Source organism: Elephantulus edwardii, unplaced genomic scaffold, assembly GCF_000299155.1.
Source record: "Elephantulus edwardii isolate Elephantulus edwardi_28Jun2011 unplaced genomic scaffold, EleEdw1.0 scaffold00019, whole genome shotgun sequence".
Lineage (NCBI taxonomy): Eukaryota > Metazoa > Chordata > Mammalia > Macroscelidea > Macroscelididae > Elephantulus > Elephantulus edwardii.
Window position 1 is genome coordinate 10226886 of NW_006399769.1, and position 18088 is coordinate 10244973.

General features: G+C 45.2%; 1 protein-coding gene across 1 annotated transcript; it reads left to right on the forward strand.

Moving 5' to 3' along the window:
• The first annotated feature begins 10770 nt into the window (after positions 1 to 10770).
• On the forward strand, positions 10771 to 14387 carry LOC102865200 (mitochondrial import inner membrane translocase subunit Tim8 B-like). Its single transcript, XM_006882328.1, has 2 exons — positions 10771 to 10789; positions 14122 to 14387. The coding sequence occupies exon 2, from the start codon at positions 14124 to 14126 to the stop codon at positions 14385 to 14387; it is 264 nt and encodes an 87-aa protein (XP_006882390.1). The 5' UTR covers positions 10771 to 10789; positions 14122 to 14123.
• Positions 14388 to 18088: the final 3701 nt, after the last annotated feature.

Genomic DNA, 18088 nt, shown 5'->3' on the forward strand with positions numbered 1-18088 from the left:
GGCCGCCCGGCCTGGGAAGCAGCGCGGAGGCGGCTCAGGCCCCCGGAGCTCGGGCCGCAGAGAGGGGGAGGGCGCGACGGGCTGGAGGCCGGAGAGCGGGGTCGGGAGGCCGGATAACGGGACGGCAGGCGGATAACGGAGCGGGGCAGGCGGGGCAGGCAGAGGATAAAGGGATGAGCCGGGTAACGGCTCCGAGGGGCGGGCCGCCAGGCCCTGGTGCAGCGCCGGGGGAATCCTGAGGCTCCCCTCCGGAACCCGGGCCCCGGGGCGGGCTCGGCGCGCGAGCTGCGTGTGGGTCCCGCCCCGCGGGGGACTGAGGGTGGCGGCTCCTAGCCGGGCTTTGGGTGCCAGGGCGGCCGGGGCGTGGGGAGGCGTGCCTGGCACCTGCGAGCGCGCGTGGGACGGACTCCGAGAGCCAGGGAATGTCGAGACGTTTCCCGAGAAACCTTTCTAAACTGCCTTTACCAAGGTCTTAGAATTTTCTTGTCCCTGAAGCTTCCAATATCTAGCCAGGAATGTGCCCCCTCCTCGGGATCCCCGCTGTCTGACGAGGTCAGCCACGGATCACGAACCATCTGCATGCTCGTAATTTGCACAGTGCACGTGTGCCATGGGCTTGCATGGTCCACACTGTGCAGTGTGGGACTCTGCGTGGTTGAGGGGCCGCAGTGTGGGAGGAAGAATGAGTGAGTGTGTGTGTGTATGGATCCTGATTCTCCCAGAACCTCTAGTCCCTTCCCCTCCCATCCTGATTGCATCATTAGTGCTAATTGAGGGGCGTTCACACGCCAGTGCATTAGCTGTTTGGAGTGAGCTCCCCCCTCCTGGGAGAGATAAGCCGCTGCCCCGCCCCTCCCCCTCTCAGCTTTCGCTGCCCCTCCACCCTGAAACTGTCCCCTCGGATGGACAGTTTCACCTTCCCAGCCTTAGTCCGGGAAAGAGTTGAGGGAGCTTCCTCCTCCCTCTGGGTCTGGACTGATCACTGTCTCTCCGCACAGCAGGTGTCAGACTGGCAGGGGGCCGAGGGAGGGGTGTTTTCCAAAGATGGGAAGTTCCCCTCTTTCCTGGCTTTTTACACAGAATGTGGGGTCTCTGATGAGAGAGAACAGAAATTACCAACCTGTTGTTCTTTGGGATATGTGAGGATAGGGGAGTAGAATGAATCCTTGAACCCCAGCCTGTCACCTTACTGAGGTAGAGGCTTCCAGCACTGATTTCCTCTTAAGTTTGGAAAGCTGAGGTGGAACCTAATTTTGCAGCCTCTTTTGGGAGAGGCTGGGTGAGGGAAGCCTTGAAAGCCCTGGACTGGAGGAGTCCAGTCTGGTCCTGTTTAACTGTTGTGCCCTGCGCTGGCCCATTTCTGCACGGTGTGGGGGAAGGCTTCCAGCAGATGCCCTCCCCAGCCCTCACACCAGATGTCTTTGGTCTAATTAACTGTGCTGGGAAAACCAACCTGGGTTTGTAAACAGAGCTACTGGCTAAAGTCAACAGGGAGCTGCAGCAAACAGCAAACATTTCCCTCGCACTCAGCCTCAGTCCAATTGAGCCCCCTGGGGAAGGAGGGAGCTGGTCCCTGTATGGCTCCCTGGTCCACAGCTGAATCAGGGCCTGTCTGTGTCTGTGACCCCAATATGACTGCTTTTTCCTCACCGGCTTTCAAGGCCTCCTCTGAGGATGAGGATGAGGGTGTTTTTACTATAGTTGCTGTCCCAAGCTGGGCTCTGTCCTTCTTCCAGTGATTTCCCCCTATTAACTTCCCAAATTTATAAGCCCGGAGGAAGCTGTTGTGGGAAACACAGGGACTTTCTTAAAGTGCTTTCTCTGGGGCCTGTGCTACTCTGGGGTCTTGGAGATGCCTCCCGGGAGGAAAGGACTGGCATGGTGGGTCTCCAGCTCAGAGTTGGTGAATATAACGTGAACATTGTTGAATTCGTTACACATCGTGTAGGTATTATAATAACATGTTCCAAAATTAGATAATTATTCCAGTGATATCTTTGCCAAGCTTCAGTGTTTCTGTTATGGTTTGGAAGTTCAACACACACAGAGTCTGAGAAAGAGTCACAAATGTACCCACAGTGCACACACACACACACACAGGAACAAAGACCTTTCCTGTCTCACACTCATTCTGTCTCCCTCACTCCCTCTCAGACACCCAGACGTATACAATCTGAGATGGTAGTAGGTTTTTGGGCTCTGAAAGAAAAGGATTGGATGTTCTGAACAGATTAGAGTTTCTGAATAGGCAGCTCCTAACCAAAATTTGCTTGTTTGTCTTTTTTTTTTCCCACCCAGGGAGAGGAATCATTCAAAAGGATTGAAAGACATGAAAAGCTGCAGGTCCTAGTCAGTGTTCTGCACACCCCTGGGAGACCTGGCAGGCTCTGTAACCCCCTCATTCACAGATCAGTGTTTTCAGTGGCACCAGCTTGGAGTTCACAGGCTGTCTTCACCCGGAGTCTTGACCAAAGTCCTCACCAGATCACATTCAGGGCTCACATCAAGCCCAGGGCCAGAGCCTTTGTGTGAACACTCAGTGCTTTGGACATACTACTGTCTCCTTCCTCTGTGCTTCCTCCTCCTATACTCCCCACCCTACCCCGAACACACGTGTCATTAACAATCTTTCTAAGGCAAATGGTCCAAGACTCTATAACACTAAATTTCTTTGAGCTATCTATCCCCTTTCCTTCTGTTTCTGTCAGATCCTTGTAGGCTACCTGGGTTGTCAGATCAACCTCCCATCCTCTCTCTTTAATGCCTGCTCTTTTCTTTCTGACACATTGAAAGCATTACTCAACTGCTTTTTTGGTGGCCTACTAGTAAGGAACTGTACTGCCAACTCAAAAAAGCACAGTTCAAACCCACTGGCTGCTCCATGGAAGAAAGATGGGCAGTCTACCTCTGAAAACACACTGGAGGGTCAGCTATGAGTTCTGACTCAATTGTACATAACAACAACAACCTTTTTCCTCAGCCTGTGGAGAATAGCTGTAAGTGGGCCTTCAGATCACCCCACGCTGCTCCCAGTCTCCCATCTAGCCCTTCTTCCCTTTTCCTTGCTCAGCTCTGAACTGGACACCCAGGCTCCACTCCTGACTCAGTCATCATTTGCATTTTCCCCTTGTTGCCCACAGGGCTGCTCCCACCTAGATTGCCCTCCTTCTGCCTTCCCACTGAATCCTCATTCTTCAAGGTCTCCCAGAAAACAGTAAATTATAGACAGAGCTTATCACTTGGAGCACATGGGCCTCTGGAACCTTGAGGCTATGTTTCAGAGTCCTGTGCCTTTTTTTTTCTCTAAAAGAAATACATGAAATATATTTCTCAGTAAGGGGAAAGGAAAAGAGAGGTTTTGATAGGATGTTGTAAATAATGGCGTCATACAGTGGTAATTAATTACTGTTATGAACTGAAACGTATACGAGTGACTGAAAGAAAACAATTTAAAAATATGCTTCTCAGCCCTTGGAAACCTTAATGTGAAGAGCTTGAGTCTTGGAGTCAGAGAAATCTGGGTGCAAGTCTCATTAGCTGAGTTACTCTGGACAAGTTAAGCACCTTTTCTGTGTATTATCACAAAAAAGGAGATCATAAGAGTATCTACTTCCAGTTGAAGCAAAAACATGTAAGACACATACATGATAAGCCTTTGATACATGGCACCCATCATTAATAATGATATTAAATGCATGTATGTGTCCATAGCATGTTAGACAGCTTAGTTGTCTGCAACTGTCTTAAGGAAGAAAGGACTGATCTCCTGGGGTGACATCTTTCAGCCTTTTGGACTCTCTGTGCCTGGAAATGTCACTTTTTCCTAGCCCGTAAACCAGCAATGCTTTAGAAAGCCTCCCCTCCCCTCCCCAAGTTCTACAGTGAGTTGCTGAGTGAAGAAGAATCCAGACCTCGTGACACACCTCTGTGACCCCCGACCAGGGACCTCCAGGGAAGGCCTGTGCTTTGCCCTCTCAGGGGCAAGGTGCTGAAGGTGCTGGGGGTTGGGGGGCTGATGAGGCCTAGGACCATCCAGAGGGGAAGGGGGAGGGGCAGAGCCCAGCAGCCTGCTCTCCCACTCCCACCTCCCCCAGGTAGGAAGTGAAGCTGAGTTTCCAAAATATAAAAAACAGATGATGGAGGTCAGGTTTCCAACACACTGGAGAGCGGGAGCCCTAAGGCAGAGTGCCCAAGAAATGATCTCAAGAGAGGGACAGGAGAGAGAAAGACAAGACAGATAGACAAAGATGGAGAAAATACAGAGACAGAGACAGAAACTTCTGGATCCTGAGAAAGGTAGGCAGAGAGAGACAGAGACAGTGAGCCATGGTTCAGGAGAGAGCTTTCCACTGGTTCCTGAAAAACAGTTTAGTTCCTGTTCGAGGGTCTCGGGATGGGAACATGAGCTGTTTGAGCTCCTTGACCCCGTCAGAGGGTGAAGCCCTCTTGGCACCTGGAAACTAGAAGGTTCTGGGTGTGCAGAGCTCTCATAGTCTCTGAGCTGGTGTCAGGAGTATCTCCCCAGACTGCTGTCCTGGCTCCCTCTGCTTTCCTCCTCCCACTCGGTATCTCCCCCTAGCCTGGAGATGCTCTCTCTCCCTCTGTCCTTACTCTTTGAGATGTGTCCACTTCCTCTTTCGTGGCTTTTTTTTTTTGAGAAGGAGTAACTGGATGTGAGTGAGGCTGAGGGCTGCAGGGAGAGGATGGCACACCTGAGAAGGCGGAAGAGTACTTGTTTATAGGAAGAGAATAGGCTTCCTCCAGGATGGGACCCTGCCCTAAGTGGTGACTGGCCTTTAGGGGAGGGAAGGCAGTGAGCACTGAGCCCCAGGCCCTCTGTGCCCTTGCTCTCTTCAGTGTCTATAGTAGAGGGATGGAGAGCTGGCCAAAGATCCACAAACAATGGAGAGATGGACCCTGGAGCAGGTTGGTACAGGTGAGGTCTTTTCCTGTGGCTGGAGAACTTTTCCCCCCACTCCTGGAGAACTTTTCGTGGGAAAGGGGTAAGGCTGAGGGTAGAGGGGGCAGGTATGGTTTGGAGTCAACACGTTAAACTTTCTTTGATGAACCCAACTCTGAGTAGATGGGATAGTTTCTGGTTAGGCCACTTAACTCATTGCCATCAAGTCAGAACACACTCACAGTTGACCCTTTAATGGGATTTTGAATCCAAATAAAAAAAGAAACAGTTCATAGGAATAGGCTTATTGCTACAATTTGGAAAGGGGAGAGAAAGAGGAAAGAACAGGGCTGTTGGCTTGTGCATCAGGTTCTGGAACTTAGGAGGTTTGAGAATTTCTTACACAGCTCCCTCCGGAAGTCAACGTGGGGTGAGCTCAGGAGAAAGACTTCCCTTTACAGTTTAAGAGGTCTGGTCCCTGCCTCTGCCCTCCAGAATTTACAGTGGAATTGGGAGGATGCAGGTAGAGTCACCAGTGATTGCTACAAAGGAGCAGGATGCGAAGGCAGGATACACATGCAGGCAAGATCTTAGAGAGGACTGACCATTAGCTGGAACCTTGGTGGAGACCCTGCTGTGTGCCAGTGACTGCCTAACCTGTGGGTGTACACATTGAGGGGTTAGTGTTGTTACACCTGATCCATAAATTAAGGAATTGAGGCTCATGAGATAAATGTTATGACGACTGCTATGAAATCAGGAGGTCCTCATTCAGAATGTTCTGTCATTTCTTTGTGGGTGGAGGAAAAGGACAGGCAGAGAGGCAAATAATTACCAGTGAGAATCAAAGTTCAGATTTACTTTCTTGTCATTTTTGCCTCCAGGTAATGAAGTAGGCCATGAAGAATTACTTTTAATGTTATAGGTGCTCTGGTGACCTAATGGCAGGAAGCTTCACTGTAATCCCGAAGACAGGAGGTTCAAATCTACCAGCTGCTCCATGGGAGAAGGATGGGCAATTTCCTCCTGTGTGATTAACTGCCTCTGAAAACCCACTGGAGTGTCAGCTATAGGTCAGCTCTGACTGCACAGTACACAACCCACAACAACACTACTAAGGATTAAGTACTTGTTAAGTGTTTTCCATATGAATTTAACCCACTTTACACCTCTTGGAGGTAAATACTAGTATTTCCTGTTCTCGCTCAGAGAAGTTAGTTAACTTTCCCAAGAACACACAGCTATGAGAGGCAGAGCTAGGATGTGAGCCCAGACAAACCTGATTGTAGAGCTCAGTGTAATGGCCTGTAGTTGTGGTTTAGTCAAATATTTGGGCTGGGCTGGATTGGGTGTATTTCAGTTTCAAAAATCTCAAGGTCAGTTTTTCCAACCTTAACCCTGTAATTTTTGATAAGAGGATGGGAGTATGAAGATATTTGAAACTTTAAAGGATAGAGATGGGCCCAGCAGGGGGCAGTGGGGAGAAAGGGAGGGAAACATTGAAATATTGAAGGTGAGTACAGTTGAAGAAAGCCTCCCTGACCCCCCAACAGAGAAAACCACAGATCTGGGAGTTGAACCTAAACCCTAATGAAATCTTTTTCAGGAACTGTACTGTAATTCCTTCCTTCCACCCCTTGCCTTGAGTGCCTGGGGAACAGATCAGCAGAGAGGGCTTCCAAAGGGTTAACAAGACTCTGGGAGTCTACATGGAATTAAAGTAATTATTTTAAAATTACCAAAAAGCACAATAAGGGAGGTAAAAATTACACAAAATCCTATCATTAGAAGAGATTAAATATAGAGTGAAATGTGAAAGCCACGTTGCCTCCCCCTCCAACCTTATCTGGAAAGGTAACCATTGTGGAGGATGTCCTGTGTCAAAGGCTCCTTGTAGTGCCCCATGAATTCACCTCCCCTCCTTCCTCACTTCCCACGGTGACCGTCTTCTTCCTCTACCACCAGGCTCCAAGGTTAGACATGTCAGGGGCACCTTGATGCTTCCAAACTCACATTCTCACCAAGTCCTAAACTTGCCGGAGAAATATGAAATATGTCTTAGATTTGCTTCTTTGTTTCCTTACTGCATCCTCCTGAGTCTAGGCTCTTCAGCTCACATCTGGTCTGTTATGTGGGTCTCCTAACTGGTCTCCTCCCACCTCAAAGCATGTGTGGGCACCAGATTCATCTGCCAAAAACACCACTTCCAACATATCATTTTCCTGTTTGAAAATCTTTAATGATTCCCCATCATTCGGAGGATAATTTAGCCTGGCATTTAAAGTCTGTCGCACCCTACTCCTTCTATTCTTGCATCCACAAGTAGTACTTCCTCACGTGGACTCTTCCTGGAGCTCGGCTGGTTGTCTCACCAGTCTCAGAAGTGTGCTGCTGCTTCCTCGCCACACTTTTCCTCCACTTTCCAAAGTTTGCTCATGCTCCAAGGGCCCTCTCAGGGTTTTCTTTATCAGGAAAGGATTGGAAGAAAGCCTTTTATCGTTAGGGAAGAATCTGAAGAAATCCTTCCCTGACTGCTCCTGCCTAGATCCCTATGCCTTTCCCCAGATAAATCAATGCAAGGAGGTTGCACTTTATGGTTCCAGAGAGCACCCTGAGGGACATTGAATGTGACCACAGAATAGTAGATATTGGTCTGAGGTACTCAGGTCTTCAAGGATTTGGAGATAGGGTGAGAAAGAGGGTGGCCATGAGCTATTGTCACAAAAAGATGAACATGGATGCCAGAAGAGACTCTGAAAATTGCACTAGAGCAGGGAGCTCTGGTGGCCTGAACTGCAATCCCAGAGATATGAGGTTTGAATCCACCAGATGCTCTGCTGGAGAAGGAGGGACAATCTCCTTCCATACCAGTCAAATCTGATTTGATGGTACACACTCAAAAAGTAATAAAATAAAACCAAAAATTGCACTAGAGCATCTGGAAGCCAAAACAGAGGGAAGAGGCTCAAGTAAGAGTTGAACAGAAGATTTCAAAGGGCAGCTCAAGAAGACAAAGCAATGTGTAATAATGGAATGTGAAGAGAGCTGGAGTCAGAGAATAAAAAGGGAAGAACTTTCTTTGTATATCTCAAGTTGAAAGAATGAAAAAACGAATTCAAACCTCGAGTTGCAACACTGAGAGATGCTATAGGAAAAAAAAATCTTGAATGATCTAGGAAGCATCTACAAAGATGGAGGGATGACACAGAGTCCCTGTACCAAAAAAAAAATTAGTTGACACTGAAATATTTCAGGAAGGAACATATGATAAATAACCAATGGTGATAAGAGAAGAAGTTTAAGCTGCACTGAAGACATTGGTAAAAAAAACCCTATAAGGTCCCAGGAATCAATGGGATGTCCTCATTTAGGATATTTTCTCAGTTTTTTTGTTGGTTTATGGGTGGGGAAAAAAGACAAAGCAGGGAGGCAAATAATTACCGGTGAGAATCAAAATACTAATTTATTAACTTGTCATTTTTGCCTCTAGGTAATGAAGTTTGGCCATGAAGATTTATTATTCTAACGCTATTATTAATTCTAAGGATTAAGTACTTGTTACGTGTTTTGTATACTCATTTAATCAGTTGACATATTTCAACTCACAGATGCAGCCCTAGACCTGCTTACCAGTGTGTGCCAGGAAATTAGGAAGACAATTACCTGATCCATATTTATTCCCATTCCCAAGAAAAGTGATCCAACAGAAAGTGGACATTATGAAACAGTATCATTAATATCAAATGCAAAAGAAATAATGCTGAACATCATAAAAAATGACTAGGACAGTGCATTGAGAGAGAACTGTCAGAATTTCAATATGGCACCAGGTATGTCATTGCCGGTGTCAGATGGATCTTGGCAGAAATCAGAAAATACCAGAAGAACATCTATATCAGTTTTATTGACTATGCAAAGTTATTTGACTTTGGGGATTATAATAAATTACAGTTAACATTGAGAAGAACAGCAATTCCATATCACTTAATTATATGAAATTCATACCTAGACCAAGGAGCTGTTATCAGAACAGAGCAAGGAAACAATTAATTGTGTAAATTCAAGAAGGTTTTGTTCCAAAGTGGTATACTTTTCCTATTCCTAGTCAACCCATAAATTGAGCAAATCATATGAGACTCTGGACTTCATGAAGAAGAATGTGGCATCAAGATTAGAGGAAGGCTCACCAACAGCCTCCTCCACCTCCTCCTCCTGCCTTTGTTATGCAAATGACACAATCTTGCTTGAGCGATGAGAACTTGAGGCAATTGCTGCAGAATATTAGAGATTACAGCCTTCAATATGCATTATTACTTCTCAACATCAAGAAAAACAAAAAATCCTTACCACTGGGGCAAATAGGCAACAGCATGGTAGATGGAGAAAAGATTGACGTTTTTAACTATTTCGCCTTGGATCCACAATCAACACCCTTGGTACTAGCAGTCAGGAGATCAGAAGACCTATAACATTGGCAAAGTCTGTTGCCGTGGACCTCTCCAAAGCCTTGAAGGGCAATGATGTCAGACTAAGGTAGACCTGATTCAAGCCATGGTCTTTCTGAGGGCTGGACAATGAATAAGGGTGACAGAAGAAGAACTGATGTCTTTGAGCTATGGTGTTGAAGAAGAGTACTGAATATCCCATAGACTGCTGAAAGAACAAACAGGTCTTAGAGAATGTGCAACCAGAGTCCTCCTTAGAGGCAAGGATGGCAAAATTTCATCTCACATGCTTTGAGCATGTTGTTAGAAGAGGCAATTTTTTGGAAAAGAACATTGTACTTGGAAGAGTGGAGGTCCAGCAAAGGAGAAGACCCTCAATGAGATGACTTGATAGACTGAGACAATGTGCTCAACTGTTAGAGGTGATTAGAATGGTATAGGATATGACAGTCTTCAGATCTATTGTTCGTAGTGTCACTATGAGTCATACTCCACTCAATGGCACCTACCAGCCACAATCACAATAATAATTAGGGTCAGAGAAAGAGAAGAAGACCCTCAACAAGATGGATGGGTGCAGTGACCATAACAATGGGTTCGGGCATATCAGAGATGATAAGGATGGCACAGGCTAGGACCAGATTCAAATCTGTTGTTCATAGGCTCACTCTGAGTCATAGCCGACTCAAATGCCCCTGACAGTAACATAAAAACACAGTTAGGCATTTTTCATGGTAAATTTTCCCACTGATCAAAAGTCAATGGAAACACTTTTGTTTTGTTGCTGTAGCCAGAAAGCTTTTGAGCCTCATATGCTGATGAATGATTTAGCCTGTTCATTAGGAAAATAGGACAATATATTAGTTGTTATGCAAATGTACCCTGGTGGATAGACTTTTCCAAAATCTTATGTTGTTGTTATTGTTAGGTGCCATTGAGTTGAGTACGACTCACAGCGACCCTAGGAACAGAAGATCTGAACCTTGTTCTATCCTGTGCTATCCTCACACTTCCTGACACACAAGAGCCCATTGCAGCAGTCACCGTGTCGATCCACCTGCTGGAGGATCTTCCTCTCCTTTGCCGACCCTCTACGCTTCCCAGCATCATGTTCTTCTCCAAAGAATAGCACCTCCTAGCAACATGGGTAAGATATATGTGGCAAAGCTTCATCTCTCTTGCCTCCAAAGAGCACTCAGGCTGCACCCTCTCCAAGATATATTTATTTGTGGCTGATATTGAGAGGAACGGGAGTCCCAGAGCACTTAATTGTGCTCATGTGGAACTTGTACCTGGACCAGGAGGCTGTTATGTGAACAGAGCAGGGGAACATGGCATGGTTTAAAATTGAGAAGGGAGTGCAGCAGGGTAGTATTCTGTCTCCATACCTATTCAATCTGTATGCTGAGCAAATTATCCAAGAAGCTGGACTCTGTGAAGAGAAGTATAGCATCAAGATTGAAGGGAGAGACTCTTCAATAGCCTGCATTAGGCAGATGACAACTTTGCTTGCGGAAAGTAAGGAGGATTTGAGACGCTTGTTGCAGGAAATAAAGAAATGTAACTTTCAGTGTGGATTGATTGCATCCCAATGTCAAGAAAACAAAGATTCTTACCAATGGACCGACAGACCATGTCATGATGAATGGGGAGGAAACTGAAATTGTCAACAGCTTTATCTTACTTGAATCCACAATTAACACCCTTGGTATTATCAGTAAGGAAATAAGGAGATGTATTGCACTGGGAAAATCTGCAAATAGGGACCTCTCCAAATTATTGAGGAGTAATGAATGATGTCAGTTTGAGGACTAAGGTGCATCTGATTCAGGCCATGGTCTTTCTGATCACTTGCTATGCATCTAAGAGCTGGATAATGAATAGGGATGGCAGAAGAAGAATTGATGTCTTTGAGCTGTGGTGTTAGAGAAGAGCACTGAACATCCCATGGACGGGTGGCAGAACATTCAGATATATCTTGAAAATCTTAGGAGGGCATAGAATAATTAAAGAGATCCTTCTGATGTAAAGTTGGTCATTGATTCTACCCAATCTCGTGACCAAAATGGGACTCCTACCTGATGGATAAATAGTTCACGTCTGTCTGTAACAGACAAGTTGATTTTCTTCTAGGGAGCTGAGACTGTCATTCACCATTAATATTATTGGGATGTTCTCCTGTCCCTTTGTACTTTTCTACAGTTGATTCTTACTCTGGCTTCTGGAACACCAACCTTTCTGTTAGCAGCTAAATGCTTAACCACTGTGCCTTCAGGGTTCCTTTCAAGTGCATGAAGAGAAATGAAAATATTCTTCAGTGTCTGTTTGCCCTATACCAATGACAAGTCAACTCTCATGATCCCTGAGTACCACATAACATCCTCTCCTACATGCCACTTACCCCTGCCCCACTTTCCTGTCTCTTCTAGACTCACCTGCTCTTTTCCACTCCTCATTTGCACCTTGTTCTCTCCCCGCCCCCTTCCTGTTTCCACTCCTGGAAAAACACTCCTGCCTCCTCTCTTGGTTTAGTTATCCCACTTATTCTCAGTGACCCCCTCCTCCAGGAAGTCCAGGTTCTTGTAGCCGCATGAACCTTGGCATTGAAGCATTTGTTGTGGTTACAGTTTCTGTTATTTGCGTGCTCTTAGATGATGTGGTTACAGTTTCCAACTCTTGTGTGTTATTTGACTGCTCTGCTCTTAACTATGAACTTCATGGAAGGCATGGAGTTCTTGGTGATAAACTCCAGGATTATAAACTCTTTATCACCTAACCGCTGAGGCCCACAGGCAACCAGTAAACATTTGTTACTGTCTCTCTCACAGGGCTGTTGGAAAGAATCAAGGTCTGCAAAAGCATTTTATAAGCCCTAAATCATGACCTATAAAAATTTAGGGCTATTACTACTACCATTTCTTTAATTAAATGTTGAAGTTTTAGATGGACCCAGATGTATATGCTTGTTGCCTTCATAGCTTGGGGAAAAAACATCTTTCTCATTGACTGAGCTTTTTCTTTTCTTTCCTGTTCCAACTGGTTGTTGAATTAAAAAATAATCTGACTAAACGAGCAAAGTTATTAGATGGAGGATGGCCTGAGAGGGAGAAAAGTTTCTCCCTAAATATAAAGTTCTTTCATCTTTCTCAGACCTTCCTCTATCTAATCCCTGGTGACGTAGTGTCCTACATATTGAACTACTACTAACTAAAGGGTTGGCCGTTCGAATATACTATGTGCTTTGCAGGAGGAAGAGGAGGCAATCTCCTGTAAAGATTTACAGCCTGGAAACAGGATGGAGGGTCATTACACATTGGAATTACCTCTGATGTGATGAGTTTGGTTTATTTTCTCTGTGATAGACATTGAACAAATGCAGGTAGCCCTTTCCTTAAAATGAATTGGAGTTAGCCACAACCTGCATTAAAGATCATTTATTTTGGTATATCTTATCTTACTAATATGTTTTAGACACAATGTTGAAGTGGATAATTTGCTAATGTTATTCTCAGATGTTCGCTGGCAGATGTTGAAAGATGAGATTTATAAAAATACTGATAATAAAAGGCAATAATAATATTTTCTTTTTTAAAAAAGAGGTATTCAACTTAAGAGTTGATTTACTTTAGAGTTGTTGGAATAGAACCTCAATATGTATGGGGACCTACCTGTAAACCATGGCCTGGATCTGTTGTACATAGTGTTGCTATAGTTCCAAACAACTTGACTGCACATAACGACAACCACCACCTGTAAACCAGGGAGTTCTGGTGGCCCAGAGGTAAGGAAGCCACACTGCAATTCAAAGGAACACAGTTTGCATCCACCAGCTGCTCCACCAGAGAAAGATAAGGATTCTCCTCCTTGGGTGATTAAACTACCTCTGAAATCCAAAGGAGGGTCAGCCATGGGGCGGTTTTGACTTGACACACAACAGCAACAACTTGAAAACAGTCACAAGATAAATAAATGAAGCAGTCTCTGAAACATTTCTTGAAATCTTCTGATGAAAGAGTTTTCATGTCTAGTCTGTGCCAGGCAATTTGGAAGACAGTTACTTGTCCAACTGACTGGAAAAGGTCTGTATTTGCTCCCATTCTCAATAAAGATGTTCCAACAGAATGTGAAAATTATTGACAATATCATTATTATCTCATGCAAGTAAAATCTTACTGAAGATTACCCCTATATGGATAGACCCATACATCAAGAGAGCTGCCAGAAGTTCAAGCTGGATTTAGAAGAGGTCATGGCACCAGGGATTTCATTCCTGATGTCAGCTGGATCTTGGCTGAAAGTAGAGAATACCAGAAGGATGCCTATCTATGTTTATGGACTATGCAAAGACATTTGACTATGTGAATCATAACAAATTATAGCTAATATTGAGAAGAATGGAATCATAGAACACTTAATTATGCTGATGTGAAACCAATACCTGGATCAAGAAGCTGTTGTTGGAACAGAGCAAGGGAACACTGCATGGTTTAAAATCAAGAAAAGTGTGTCAGAGCTATACCCTTTCTCCATATTTACTCAATCTGGATACTGAGCAAATAATTTAAGAAGCTGGACTTTATGAAAAAGAATGTGGCATCAAGATTGAAAGAAGACTCATAACAATCTGCATTATGCAGACAACACTATTTTGCTTGCTGGACATGAAGAGGACTTGAAACTCTTGCTGTAGAAGTTTAAGGACTGCAGCTTTCAATATGGATTACATATCAACAACAAGAATATGAAAATCGGACAGGAGGCGGCGAGGCTTGGCAGCGATGGCAGAGCTGGGTGAAGCAGATGAAGTGGAGTTGCAGCGCTTTGTGGTGGCCGAACAGCAGAAGGCACAGTTCATAGTACCGGTGCATCGTTTCATGGAACTATGTCGGGATAAGTGTGTGGAAAAGCTGGGGAATTGCCTAGACTCTCGCACTGAAAACTGTCTCTCTAGCTGTGTGGACCACTTCATTGATACCACACCCCCCCCTCCCCCCGTCATCACCAGTCGATTTGCCCAGCTTGTACAGAAAGGAGGGCAATAGACCATCTGGTGGAACATGACAGAAGCCGCCAAGGACTTGTTATTAAAGTGCCAATGGAATATGGATATCATCCCATTGCTGAGTGAACATCAGGCTGTTAGCAAGCCTCTTGGTTCTATAAGGTAATAGATCAAATGTGCAAAAAGGGTTAAACTTATTTGAAATTCAGAAATTCCAGGTTGTATAACATCACTTATTCAATAAATGTGAATTCTCAAAAAAAAAAAAAAGAATATGAAAATCTTCACCACTGCAACAATATCTATCAATCATGATAGATGGAGAAAAGTTTGATGTTGTTAATGATATTCTTTTACTTAGATCCCCAATCAATGTCCTTGATTCCAGCAGTCAAGAAATCAGAAGATGTGGTATTCTGGCCTAGCTGTTTAAGCTTGGAGGCTGGGGCGTCACTAGTTCTAAACAGGTTCCAGCTACAACCAGCAGTGACCCTCTGGGGAAGAAAGTCTGTGTGCATTAAGTACAACACTGATGACACTATTGGAGATCTTTAAAAGCTCACTGCAGCCCAAACTGGCCTCTATTGGAACAAAATTATCCTAAAGAAGTTATACACCATTTTCAAGGACCACGTGTGTTTGGGGGACTATGGAATCCACAATTGGATGAACCTGGAGCTTTATAACCAATAAGGCAGAATTCCTTCTTCTCTTACCCTTCCCTTTTCCCCGAGTCATTGTATCAAAAGGAATTGGTGGATACACAAAAATTTCATGAAACAATGTATGAACAAAAGCCTGTGGTGATGAAAGAAGTTCAAGCTGCTCTGAAAGAATTGGCAAAAAACAAGGCCCCAGGAATTGATTTCATACCGATTGACATATTTCAACAGACAGATGCTGCCCTGATGTGCTTACCAAGTTGTGCCAAGAAATCTGGAGGAGAACCACCTGGTCAACTGACTGGAAGAGATCTATATTCATTCCCATTTCAAAGAAAGATGATCCGACAGAGTGTGGAAATTATCAAACAGGTATCATTTATATCTGCGATATGCAGATGATACAACCCTGCTTGCTGAAACTGAGGAGGACCTGAAGCGCTTGCTGCTGAGGGTCAAGGATTGCAGCCTCCAATATGGACTGAGGCTCAATGTCAAGAAGACAAAGATTCTCACCACTGGGCCAATTGGAAGCATGAGGATGGATGGTGAAGAGATTGAGATTGTTCACAGCTTCAGTTTGCTTGGCTCCACAGTCAACACTCTTGGCACCAGCAGCCAGGAAATTAGAAGATGTATTGCCATGGGAAAGTCTGCTGTTAGGGACCTCTCCAAAGTACTGAAGAGCAATGGTGTCTCTCTGGAGACTAAGGTGTGCCTGATACAGGCCATGGTCTTTGCAATCACTTGTTATGCATCATAGAGTTGGACAATGACTAAGGAGGACAGAAGGAGAATTGACGCCTTTGAGCTGTGGTGCTGGAGAAGAGTATTGAGAATACCATGGTCTGCTAGGAAAACAAACAGACTCATCCTGGGAAGGGTCAAACTGGGCTGCTCCTTGGAGGCAAGGATTCTAAGGCTCTGTCTAACATACTTTGGACATGTTGCAAGGAGAGATAGGGCCTTGGAGAGGGACATCATGCTTCGTAGGGTGGAGGGACAGTGCAGAAGGGGAAGGCCCCCAAGAGGTGGACTGATTCAGTGATTGGGGTAATCAGGATGGGTGTGTGTCAGAGATTGGCATAGGACAGAGCAGAGTTTAGGGCTGTTGTACATAGGGTTGCTATGAGTCGCAAGCGACTCGACAGCACATAACAACAACAACATCATTGATATCACATTCAAGCAAGATTCTGCTGAAGATTATCCAAAAACGACTGGAACAGCTCATCAACAGAGAACTGCCTGAAGTGCAGGCTGGATTTAGAAGAGGCCATGGCACTAGGGATATTATTGCTAATGTCAGGTGGATATTGACTGAGAGCAGGGAGTACCAGAGGGATGTCTATCTGTGTTTCATTGACTATGCAGAGACATTTGACTGTGTGGCTCACAATAAACTGTGGCTGACTCTGAGAAGAATGGGAATCCCAGAACACTTGATTGTGCTTATGTGAAACCTATACTTGTACCAGGAGGCAGTTGTCTGAATAGAGCAAGGAAACACTGCATGGTTCAAAATTGGGTAGGGTATGCATCAAGATGTGTCCTGTCTCCATACCTTTTCAACCTGTATGCAGAGCAGATTATCTGGGAGGCTGGGCTCTATGAGGAGAATTATGGCATCAGGATTGGTGGAAGATCTATTAACAATCTGCGTTACGCGGATGACACAACCCTGCTTGCTAAAACTGAGGAGGATCTCATGCACTTGCTGCAGGGGGTCAAGGACTGCAGCCTCCAGTATGGACTGAGGCTCAATGTCAAGAAGACAAAGATTCTCACCACTGGACCAGTTGGTAGCATCGGGATGGATGGCGAAGAGATTGAGATTGTTCACAGCTTCAATTTGCTCGGCTCCACAGTCAACACTCTTGGCACCAGCAGCCAGGAAATAAAAAAAATGTATTGTGATGGGAAAGTCTGCTGTTAGGGACCTCTCTAAAGTACTCAAGAGCAACGGAGTCTCTCTGGAGACTAAGGTGCGCCTGATACAGGCCATGGTCTTTGCAATCACTTGCTATGCATCAGAGAGTTGGACAATGACTAGGGAGGACAGAAGGAGAATTGATGCCTTTGAGCTGTGGTGCTGGAGAAGAGTATTGAATGTACCATGGACTGCTAGGAAAACAAACAGATTCATCCTGGAGAGGGTTAAACCAAGCAACTCCTTGGAGGCAAGGATTCTGGGGCTTCTTCTGACATACTTTGGGCATGTTGCAAGGAGGGACAGGTCCTTGGAGAGGGACGTCATGCTTGGGAGGGTGGAGGGACGGCGCAGGAGGGGAAGACCCTCTATGAGGTGGATTGATTCGGTGGCTGGGGTAATTGGGATGGGTGCATTGGAGGCAGTGTGGTTGGCGCAGTATAGAGCAGAGTTTAGGGCTGTTGTACATAGGGTCGCTATGAGTCGCAAATGACTCCACAGCACATAACAACAACAACAACAACATGCGTCACGAATGTGTCCTATCTCCATATCTTTTCAATCTATATGAAGACCAGATGATCCAGGAGGCTGGGCTCTATGAGGAGAAGTGTGGCATCAGCAGTGGAGGTAGACTCATCAGCAATCTGTTTTCTGCAGATGACATAGCCCTGTTTGCTGAAACTGAGGAGGACCTGAAGCGCTTGCTGCAGAGAGTCAAGGACTGCAGCCTTCAATATGGATTGAAGATCAACATTAAGAAAACAAAATTCTCACCACTGGGCTGATGGACAGCATTATGATGGATGGTGAAGAGATTGAGATTGTTGACAGCTTCAGTGTGCCTGGCTCTACAATCAACACTCTTGGTATCAGCAGCCAGGAAATTAAAGGATGAATTGCACTGGGAAAGTCTGCTGTTAGAGACCTCGCAAAAATACTGAAGAGCAACAATGTAAGTCTGGAGACTAAGGTGTGCCTGATACAGCCCATGGACTTTGTAATTACTTGCTCTGCATCAGAGAACTGGACAGTGACTAGGGATGGCAGAAGAATAGATGGCTTTGAGTTGTGGTGCTGGAGAAGAGTGTTGAATATACCATGGACTGCTTGGAGAACAAACAAGTTCATCCTGGAGAGGGTGAAGCC